This window comes from Danio aesculapii, chromosome 21, assembly GCF_903798145.1.
Source record: "Danio aesculapii chromosome 21, fDanAes4.1, whole genome shotgun sequence".
NCBI lineage: Eukaryota > Metazoa > Chordata > Actinopteri > Cypriniformes > Danionidae > Danio > Danio aesculapii.
In genome coordinates, this window is record NC_079455.1 from 20,422,127 (window position 1) to 20,434,435 (window position 12,309).

At 36.0% G+C, this 12,309-nt stretch overlaps 1 protein-coding gene across 1 annotated transcript in view; it reads left to right on the forward strand.

Annotated features, from left to right (window-relative positions):
• Positions 1 to 6,177, forward strand: part of cnksr2b (connector enhancer of kinase suppressor of Ras 2b) — a 113,857-nt gene extending 107,680 nt beyond the window's left edge. The window contains exon 23 of the mRNA XM_056446841.1: positions 5,271 to 6,177. Within this exon, the coding sequence (XP_056302816.1) occupies positions 5,271 to 5,321 (51 nt within the window). The 3' untranslated portion in view covers positions 5,322 to 6,177. The remainder of the gene's footprint in view (positions 1 to 5,270) is intronic.
• Positions 6,178 to 12,309: the final 6,132 nt, after the last annotated feature.

Here is a 12,309-nt window from a genome sequence, read left to right on the forward strand (position 1 = left end):
CACACACACACACACACACACACACACACACACACACACAAAAACACTTAGTTCATAGCACAAGATAGTGTTAGTTTACTCACTAGTTAAGTTAGTTTAAACACTAGTTAATCTGTTTAAATCCCATATACAGTATAAATGTTTTTTTCAAGATGCCTTTATTCGATAAAAAACCTATTTCTGCATTTATTATTCAATGTATATTATTTAATGTATATATGTAATTCAGTCCTGCAATTAAAAGCAGAATTTTCAGCATCATTACTCAAGTCGTTAATGTCACATGATAATTTAGAATCATTCTCATATACTAATTTCATGCTCAGTAAACATTTATTATTATTATTATTTATCAATTTTTTTGTAATCCTAATTTTTAAGGACTCTCTGGTGAACAGACTGAACAGCATTTTTTTAAATTGAAATCTTCTATAGCATTACTGTCTGTATTAACTAGTTTAATGCATGCTTGCTGAATAAATGTATTACTTGAATCAATTGTTGACCAATGTTTTTGGTAATGCTTTACAGTAAGATTCAGTTCTTGATTACGGATACTCTAATTAAACATTAACACAGATTCAATTCTTTCCCTGCCAGCATTTTCTTTAAAAAGTTGCCAGCCAGCACTGTTATTTTCATTAAAAATATATGGACTCACGGATATTTTACAAATGTCTTAACAAACAATATATCAATAGAAGGAACACAGCCTTTGCTTAAAAATATATGTCAATTAGTCAAGTAGGTAAACTGAATGAATAAATAAATACATATTCTCTTTGAGGTTTTGTATTCTTTTAGAAGATGCACATTGTATTGAATTAATAAAATATCCAGAAAAACTGGAAAATGGCAAGGAAACATTTACCCACAAATTATGTAAAATGTCAGAGATGAGGAAAGGGTTAAAAATGGTTAAAAAAGTTTGTATACTATTGCAAACTAACAATACACAGACAGCTGAAACAATACAACAAATACGAGAAACTTAACAAGACACAGGTGAACATAATCAGTTTACCTCTAGCTAAACATAGACACAGGAAATAACAAAGAAAATAAAAACTTTAAAGTCCAAGAAACAAACCTAAACATGAAAAATTACTGTTTTTTGCAAATTAAAGTGTTCCTAGTTTTTTTTACAATCAATATCTTAACCTCATCATTTATTTTGAAATTTTTTTTACTCATTTTTACTTTATTTTTATACATTAAAATATTTTACAGAACTAAATAGCAGCAGTTATTTGAAATAAATAAATTATATATATATATATATATATATATATATATATATATATATATATATATATATATATATATATATATATATATATATATAATAAAAACAAGTAACACTACCAGTAAATAATAACAAATTACAAAAAGACACATACATCATTTTCAAATTTCAGAGGATACAGCTGGAAATACTATCTCCTGTTGCCATGTTCAATACATAGTAACAGGTGCCCATCTTTGTTTAAAAATATCCAATTTCAATTGAAGTTAAGCAGTCATATATTCCATTCTGTATATTGATTCAAGTTGTTCTGTCCACTGTGCTATTGTTGGAGGGTACGGCCTCATCCAATTTATAGTTATCGTCTTTCTTCCACTTAGTATAAGTATATGTAGTATATATCTCTGGTTTTTATTATATACATCCTGGGGTATCCCTTCAAGCTAGAAAAACAAGGGAGTAAAAGGTAGATTTAACTGCATAATTTTCATTATCTCAATCTTTACCCCTTGCCAAAATGCCAGTAACTTCAGACATCCCCAAAATATATATGTGTGTGATTACCTACATTCCCGCAACCCCTCCAGCACTCCTCTGACTGTGGACTTTTAAACATATTTTGACACCACCAATAGTGTTCTAAAACACCTAATTTTTTTTTTCCAGTCAAACTCTTTCTACTTATGGCTGTTGATCCTCAAATGATCTTTAATTTTGATTGGGATCTGCATTGATTTGTGGTTACATAATACTGGGTAATTCACCAGAATTTTGACTACATCAAAAAGCTCTGCGCAGTGATCAGCACACTGATTTTACTCTCCTTCCAGTTGTAGTCACTGTGTAGTGTGAAGCAGCTTTCACACCAGATATGGATGGGGCGGTGCTATGAAATGCATTTTTTGGCATTTGTTTGTCGCTGCACCATCCAGAGCACAAGAGCAGTAGACAGCAGAGGGCATCATTGTCTAGCTTGTGCGCTTGCCATGGTTCAAATGGTTGGCCAAGTTCAAATGATCTCAGTATTCCACTCATTATGACATTCTGCTCATATACACATATACTTATCTATGCATGAAGTCCCCCCAAATAACATAACATTCCTACTGCTTGCATTATCCACTGTGTTGTCAAAAAATGGTGCCTCGACTCATTCAGTCAATACAATTTTACAGCATTAAAATGTGGCTATTTTATTTGCTTGTGTTTTTTTTTAATCAGTGTATTTTAAGTTTTAGAGTTACATTTTTAAAGTTACTTTGTTATTAAAGCCGGCAGCTAGCTCTCTGCAGCTCTCACATGGTCGCCCACTGAAGCTAAGCAGGGCTGCGCCTGGTCAGTACCTGGATGGGAGACCACATGGGAAAGCTAGGTTGCTACCGGAAGTGTTAGTGAACCAACCTGTGGTCTGTGTGGGTCCTAACGCCCCAGTATAGTGAAGGGGACTCTGCTCAGCGAGCGCAGTTTTTCAGATGGGACATTAAACTGAGGTCCTGACTCTCTGTGGTTGTTAAAAAAATCCCAGGATGTCCTTCAAAAAAGGAGTAGGGGTTTAACATCCTGTCCGGTTTAACACCAATCAGCTGGTGTGTGGTCTGGCGCAATATGGCTGCTGTCGCATCATCCAGGTGGATGCTGCACACCGGTGGTGGATGAGGAGATTCCCCCCATTGTGTAAAGTGCTTTGAGTGTCCAGACAAGTTCTATATAAATGTAAGGATTTATTATTAATAACATAATAAATAATTAGTATTACAGAGCATTATTGGTTTTCAGCCAATTGCATCTAGAATTTTCATTTTGGTGCATAATTTTAAGTTATGAACTTTAATTTTATCAAAGGCTTTTTTAATGTTTGACATATTTATATGTACTACCGCACACTCTTAGAAATAAAGGTACGTTGGTGCCAATGGTATAATGGAAAATATATCGACACATGCATTGCGGTGCTTAAGGTGACCCGAGTTCGATTCCTGTCTCTAGGTCCTATGCCGATCCTTCCCCTCTCTCTGCTCCCAACACTGTCCTGTCAATTCTCTCTACTGTTCTATCCAATAAAGGTGAAAACCTCGAAAAAATTATTTAAAAAAATAAAAGAATTAAAAGTACAAAATCTGTCACTGGAGCAGTACCTTTTCAAAAGGTAATTTTTAAAAAAGTTTTATTTATCCATTGTAAAACACATTACAAAAAACACTTGTGCAATCTTACATACAGAAAATACAAGTTTACAATGTGCTGACCAGAACTAGTATCCAGTATCAAGCTGGGAGTTTGAGGTTGGGGACTCAATCAGGAGCAGTGTCAAGCTGAACAGTTTGGATATGTTTGCGAACGGGCTCCCATGGTTTAATGAAAATAGTGCTACATAGGTCGGTGAATCTAATTTTTTCTAATTTCATAAAATAAAGAACATTTCTTATCCAACAAGTGTGAGAAGGAGGGTAAGGGCTCGTCCAGTTACGAAGAATTAATCACCTAGCCAGAAGAGTTAAGAAGGCTACAACGTCTACAAAATGAGAGGGTAAAGTGTGGCCGGGTGGGAGAATCCTAAATAAACCAATAATTGGACAAGGTGGAATATCAACAGTGGTAAAAGCAGACAACGAGAGGAAAATTTGCCTCCAAAAAGAAAGCAGGGAAGGACAGGACCAAAACATATGGATTAAAGTAGCTGAAGCAGAATGACACCTGTCACACTTAGGGTCAGTAGACGGGTTGATGCAAAGGTACTTTTTAACAGGCCCATGGAGGTACATTTTAATACGTTAAAAAAAGTACAAATCTGTACCTCATAGTACTTTAAAGGTACATTTAGGGTACTAATGTGCAGCTGTAAAGTACAAAAGTGTACTTTTTGAAAAGGTTCCACCCTGGTGACAGCTTTTTTTCTGAGAGCGTACATTTCTTTTATTTCTACCAGAGTCATTTATTTATGAATAACAAGCCTAGTTTTGTGTATATTAAGGGGTGGTCCACAGTGTATTTTTAAGACTTGGTTGTGTTTGTAAGATGCAAAGCAAAGTGTGTGATTTGAGATGTTGAACGCATGGAAAGCAGCCGCATAGAGAGACACTGCAGCGTTGCTGAAGATTGTGGCTGTTTACAGAGGTTTGATGGATAAATATGATATTGTAGCTAAATTGTTAGCAAAGTTCCTTTGTCGAATGCTAGCCCTATATCTTTTTTTATTTTTTATAATTCTCTGGAATGTAATTAACATTAAGCTGTAAGCACTTTTTGTGTCGTGTCCTTTGGAATCCCAAATATAGAAACAGAAGAAGCTCTGTGGAAATAGCAGGATTGAACAGCATTTTAGCTTTCTCTGCTATAACATTACAGCACCTCTGGCCACGCCCCTTCGCTGCGCAGGGTGTGTGCACGAGGTGAATACACGTAACTGGAAGCTTTTGTGATCTCACTAGCCCGGATGTATTTTTTTTTGTAGTCCCCAAATTGAACTTTGAGCTTATTACATTCAGAGATGCTGTTTATGTTCACACAGCTACATTACACGTCAACTAAATTTTAAAAATATGAAATCGTAGGCGACGCAGTGGTGCAGTAGGTAGTGCTGTTGCTTCACAGCAAGAAGGTTGCTGAGTCGCTGGTTCGTTTCTGTGTGGCGTTTCTGTGTGGAGTTTGCATGTTCTCCCTGTGTTCGTGTGGGTTTCCTCCGGGTGCTCCAGTTTCCCCCACAGTCTAAAGACATGCTGTACAGGTGAATTGGGTAGGCTTAATTGTCCGTGGTGTATGAGTGTATGTGTGTGTGTGTGTGTGTGGATGTTTCCCAGAGATGGGTTGCGGCTGGAAGGGCATCCGCTGTGTAAAAACGTGCTGGATAAGTTGGCGGTTCATTCTGCTGTGGCGACCCCAGATTAATAAAGGGACTAAGCCGAAAAGAAAATGAATGAATGAAATCGTAGTGGACCACCCCTTTAAGCTGTGAATAGTCTTTATGTCTCATAATCTTGTGTTGCATAATTTAACAGACATCATTAATGGTCATGTGTTTTGACAGGACATTCCTCTTCAAGAGGCAGAGACTAAGATCATCCACCGGGACGTTTAGCCAGAGACACAACAGGACACAGCGGGACACAAGCACCAGTCATTTCAGCCATATTTACTAAAAAAGAAAATCTCTCTTTCCCTGGAGGCTTCAGTCGCTTTATCAAACATCTCTTTGACTCTGTTGCAGCGTTCACGCATTTCCTCTTGTTGCTTTATGTTATTGCACATGCTGATTATTTTCTGTGTACAGTTCTTTTTTCTTTTTGAATATTATTTGTTTGTAATAATGACTTCAGCCTCCATCTGCGGCCAAATAACTGCACTTCCGAAGAACCCTTCCTACGTGACTGAAGAAATAAATAAATAAATAAAGGAAACAGGGAAAGATTGAAACTATTGATATAGAAACTATTTTGTTCTAAATCTGATTTGCATGGCCGTCGTCTGGTTAATAGATTTTCTGTCTGTGCCGTGTCTTAACTGAGAGTGTTGATTCACTGAAACTAACATCTTTCAATGGTAAATGTTACGATCGACAGGATTGCATTGACTGCGTGCGTGTGTGTGTGTGTGTGTGTGCGGATGTGTGTTAAAAGCCTCAGTTCGTTGTATATTATGTATGTTGTAATATTCTGACCGTTTGCACCCTAGCAGCAAGGTTCTTGCAATAATGTTGAACTAAAACGATTAATTAGTTTAACACTGTCTATTTTTGTAAGCATGATATTTATTGAGATGTTTGTACATTGTTTTGTATGCTCAACCATGTGTTATCTGAAGATAACTGCAAGTGTAAATCCCTTTTAATGTGTTCCTGAAAGCTCTAACTTTTCATGTGGAAGCACCAGTGCCGTAGTATCTCCAAAAAAGTAATTTTCTCAATAAATTGTTTGATGTTTTGACAGTATTTTAAACACCAGTGTCAACTGTTTATTATCTCATGTGATTGTTTTTTTGGGTTTTATGATGTATTTGAATAATTAATCGTTAAAGACGAACATTTTTTTAATTCCAGAATGAGCTATGTATATTAAATCTTTGAAATGTACGATCACAATGGATATTTGGAGCTCCATGCATGCTGTTTTTGTTGTGAAAAGCACAATTATGGCAGAAGTAGTAAGATAAAAGTACATCAAACACTGATGTAGATGGTTAATGGTTAGTAGTTACTAACATGTGATCCCTAAAAAATGTATATGCCATTTGAATCATTCAAGAGATTAGATCAAAAATGCTGATTCATCCAGTCATGAAACAAGTTTTTATGAGGGAGTCATTGAATCATTCATTCAACCTATGGTTTTTAAATGATTCATTCAATTTATTTATAAGAAATCAAGGTTAAACAGACTGCAGGAAATAACATTTATTTTAGAAAATCCAGTAAATTACGTTATTTAGTCATCTGCAACGCGGTGGCACAGTGTGTAGCACGTTCACCTCACAGCAAGAAGGTCGCTGGTTCAAGCCTCGGCTGGGTCAGTTGGCATTTCTGTGTGGAGTTTGCAAGTTCTCCCATGTTCACCCATGCACCCATGTTCACCTGGTTCCTCCAGGTGCTCCGGTTTCCCCCACAAGTCCAAAGATGTGGTATATGTGAATTGAGTATGCTAAAATTGACCATAGTGTATGTGTGTGTGTGTCTGAATGAGTGTGTATAGATGTTTCCCAGTGATGGGTTGCAGCTGGAAGGGCATCCACTGCGTAAAACATATGCTGGATAAGTTGGCGGTTCATTCCGCTGTAGCGACCCTGGATTAATAAAGGGACTAAACCGAAAAGAAAATGAATGAATGAATGAAGTTGGTGGTTCATTCCACTGTGGCGACCCCAGATTAATAAAGGGACTAAGCCGAAAAGAAAATGAATGAATGAAAATCATCTGATCAAAGTCATGGAGAATTCGATTTTAAAGGGCACCTATAATGAAAATCATCTTTTGCAAGCTGTTTGGACAGAACTGTGTGTAGGTATAGTAAGTCCACAGTCATATTGTGGTGATAGAAACACAATAAGTCTGTTTTATAAAATTTCCTGTCATTAAAATAGGATCCAAATCCCTCACATTTTGAGATCCACTGCAACGTGACGTAGGAGTTCAGTTTACCCGTCCACCGACTTGATTGACAGCCGCAAATTAACATGTCTCTGTAGTAACGTGTATAATTATATCGACACGCATACTTGTCAACACTCCCATTTTTCCCGAGAGTCTTCCACCCCTCCCCTCCCGCTCCTCAGCTTTTTGGTACAGTCCGTCTAGCTTTTTGGTTCAGTTACTATGTGCTCCCCGCTCTACAGTTCGCGCACACCTTCCCCCCGCTCTTCACTTCGAGAGCACCCCCGGATAAAATCTCCCAGATTTTTAGATCTGAATGTTGGCAAGTATGTCCACAAGACAGGACATATGCAAAGCAACCGGGATTAAAAGATCTGTTCCGCTCTCTGTGATCATCAATCTTCATCAAATGTGATCAAGAATCAGTTTTAAGTTGAAAACGTTTTTTAAAGCAGTGCATGTTTGTAATGAATTACAGTAATTTTACCATCTTTATTGCCACAGCCACATGTCAGTACAATTATAAAAGAACTTTGTAATGACATCATGAACTTTGTAATGACATTGTGTGTGACTCATCATTGCAACTCCACAACAAATACATCAATTAATCATTGATAAAGTTATTACTGTAGTATTTCTCACAAACGTTTCGTCAGATCTGCTTCCTTCGTGTCTGCCACTGTGCTGTTTATCTGACACACCCGAGATTGAGACACACTCTGACAGGCATGTGAGAACGGTGGGCGAGGAGAACTAGCATTAAAGGCACAGGCCACAAAAACAGCTACATTGTGTTCAGAGCAGTACATGTCAAACTTCTGAAAGGTATAATAAATAATCTGATGGATGTTTTGAGCGGAAACTTTACAGACACATTCTGGAGTCACACAAGGCTTATCTTAAATCTTAAAAAAGGGGTAAAATAGGTGCCCTTTAAATCAATAAAATGTGATACATTTTAGTTGCATAATTAGGCCAATTAGGTGAATTTAGTTTTATTATTTCTAAAATATTGATGACAACAGTTTGAAGTTGATGTTTGGAACTGGTCTGATGTTTTAAATTATTGATAATATTCTGATTATGATAGCTGGGCTGTACAGTAACTTGAGTATTATTTACCATTGATTCAACCCTATGATGTTTTTCGGTCAACTTTGACCCAACAAGCTTTTTTTATTTCTGTTTCCGTTTTTTACTTCTAGGTGGTACTCATCAAAGGTTTGTGAACACACACACACACACAAAAGCACAGTTTTATGATGCATGTTTTAGAAATTATTTCACGTCAAACTTGATCAATAAACTTCTAATCAAAATTTTAAATTTCTAATTTATAAACTTACAGGTCCTCTGAAAAAGTCAGATCATAACTGATAAATGGATTATAGTTACATCATAAAACTCATTTGGTTTCATTAAAATACAAAATATTGTCTTAAAAAGGGAATATATATATATATATATATATATATATATATATATATATATATATAGAGAGAGAGAGAGAGAGAGAGAGAGAGAGAGAGAGAGAGAGAGAGAGAGAAAGAGAGAGAGAGAGAGAGAGAGAGATTATAAAGAGACACTTGTACAAATATTTAAATTCATTCATTCATTTTGTTTTCGGCTTAGTCCCTTTTTTAATCTGGGGTCACCACAGTGGAATGAACCACCAACTTATCCAGCATATCCACCAACCTAACAGTCTACTTATAATCTAAAAAGAATTAGTTGGCATGTAGATGCAATGTAACTTAAATTCAACAAACGGACCATCAAAATAAAGTGTGACCCATGATGGTTATGATGTGTCTGATGTCTTTATGCTGATAATGACAGATGTACAGTAACTTATATTTATTCTCTGACTAGATCTCTGACAGTCATCAGGCACTGTTCACTGCACATGCCCACAAACGTGCCAGCCCATCGAGTTCAGCTGGCAATTAAAATGCTTGGATTAAAGCCAGCATTATGAGAGGAATGAAATAAGGGCTGGAATGAGGGCACTCCTGTTGAGAGAGTGCAGAGAGCTTTTCATTCAACTGTGACAACTGTCTGCCCTTACATGACATTTAAACAACAGTAAAAGTACTGAGGGCCATTTAAAAAAAAATTACCAAGGAACTAACATGTTTTTGAACATCTATGATATTCTTTTAAATACTTTGTATTAAAAAAACCATAAAGCAGCAACTTATACAATGCTTTCAGCTGTTTCAGTATGCATTTATATCATAGGTCTCAAACTTGATTCCTGGAGGGCCGCAGCTCTGAACAGTTTTGCTCCAACACTAATCAAACACAGCTGATCCAACTAATCAAGGTGTTCAAGACTAGAGACTATTAATCAGGTGAGTTGGAGGTGGTTGGGGCCAAACTGTGCTGAGCTGTGGCCCTCTAGAAATTGAGTTTGAGACCATTGATTTTTATTCATTATGAAGGTTTTAAGTACATACTTAAAAATGAATTCACCCCAAAATGAAAATTCACTTACTTTTTTCCGTTTCTTATTTCTATTGAGCACAAAAGAAGCTATTTTGAAAAATGTTGAAAATCATTACCATTTGACATTGATGGTAGGAAAAAATATACGATGAAAATCATTCTTTAGAATAATTTTTGTTTGGTATTCAACAGAAACTTTCCATATTTCTTAAAGGAAAACTTGAAATTATTTGAGGGATCATAAAGTGACACTAATTTTCATTTTTGAGTGAACTATTTAGGGCAGGGGTTCTCAATCTTGGTCCTGGAGGTCCGGAATCCTGCAGATATTAGCTCCAACCCCAATCAGACACACCTAGCTAATCAAGCTCTTAAGCTGCGGTCACACTGGGCTTTTTCTCCCATAGACTTCCATTCATACGCACGCGAATGCGTCAGACCGGAAACGCGGGGTCATGCGTTAAGTTTCGCATGTTGCTGCAGTGCAAAGTTCAAGCTTGGTGAACTCTGACCTGCGAAATCGCATCACTTGACTGCGTGAGACCAATCGAGGATCAAAACTGGACCTCTCTGGACAGAAATTTTAAAATATGGAGCAATCGCTCGCTTTTTTAAATATCTAATCATCTTGTTTAATCCCGCCCCTTTTCGCAGCGCCGTACGACAGAATTTCGCACACACAAAGCCCAGTGTGACCGCAGCTTTACTAGGCTTTGTAGAAACATCCTTGCAGGTGTGTTGAAACAAGTTGAAGCTAAAATCTGTAGCACATGCACCGGACCTCCACGACCGAGTTTGAGTACCCCTGATTTAGGGTGTAGATGTAAGTAAAATGCTCATAGTTCACTAATATCACTTAAAAACATACAAAAGCCTAAATATCTGATAGCCTTCTACACCCTGGACATTAAAATGAATAGTATGGTAATGGAGCAGTGAAAAAAATCACCTTGAGCACTTGTTATCGAATGAATCTTTAATTGAATGGCTCATTTATGTTCACTCATGCACGGAATCATATGCTGATTCTGTAATTACTTTGTCTGTGTTAGGTCTTGTTATATTTTCTCATCTTATGCACATTATTATTGTATTCAATTTAGATTTAGATACAGTACATTGGCAATACAAATGTACAATGGTTTATCATGCAAATAATGGAGAGGCAGACAAACCGAAGTAAGGCAAGTTGCCTGAGGCTACATTATAAACAAGACATCTCATTCATGAATAAAATTGTTCCATTAGTTTTATGAATTATAAGAAAGAGACATAATTATGTGTACATAAAATGCATTTTAAAGTAAATATGAGCATCACCAGGGTTTCTGCAGACTTTTAAAGACATTTTTAAGACTATTATAAATGAAATTTTAGACTTATACAAGGCTAAATGCTAAAGTGTTTATTATAATATCTCAGTTGGAAAATATTTTCACTAGCACCATCAAAAAATGATTAAAATGAATTAAAAATATATTTATTTTATTAATTTTCAAATATTTCCATTCACAAACTCTATAACCCTTACCAAGAATAGAACAAAACATAGCTGTCAATGACTTCAGTCTACAATAATAATAATTTAATACCAGAAAATATAGGTCAGGTCAGTATCCTCAGCAGTAAATAAATGGAGAACTTTTAAGCAAATGTTACTGTAAGGAAATTAATTAAATGCTATTTTTAAATAAAAAGTTAAAAGTTTTATTGAGCTGGATTGTTGGTGATTGTATGGGTGCTAATGGCCAGATTGATTAGCTATACTTACATGAACAAAGGAAAAGACCTGCTAAAAAGGATTTAAGACCTACAACACAATATTTCAGTAGATTTGAGACTTTTTAAGGCCTTAAATTTTGCTTTTGAGATTTAAGACATTTTAAGACTTTTTAAGACCCCGCAGATACGCTGGTCACCCATCGTTAATTTTCATGAGGGTATGATGAACTTCGGTGCACCTATAAAAACATTAACATAGATCTTTGGATGCTTCTCCTTTAGTCATTTAGTCATTTGGCATTTCATCATATGGTTACCAACGGTCCTGAAGTGTTTCAACTCTTAACCTACACACTCTTCTGTTGCGCTAAGAGTGGGTTTTTACAGTTTGTAAAGAAATCAACAAGTTGTTTCAGACATAGAACCAGTTGCATAACCATATAGTCACTATCTTCAAACTCTGTCTTAAGATCTAGTTAGACCAACAAGCACACAGAGTGATAAACCTTTCTAAAACCAGTTTAAGCAAGCTGCCCATTCTCATGAAATCTTAATTCTTTAATTAATTTCTGAAGATTATATTTCTAAACTTTTTAAATGTTATTAATTCATATGAACATTTACTGTATTGTTAAAAAAAGACTCAAAGGTCTTTAGGATCACAATCAGTTACCACAAAGAAAAAGCTTGTCTGTGTAATCAGATTAGTTGTGTTTAAAGTTTTAGTTCCTCTTTTGAAAAAAAAACTTCAGCTCTGCCATCATTGGCACCCAGCTAAAAACAAATTCACCCTGGTTTTGATCAGGACATA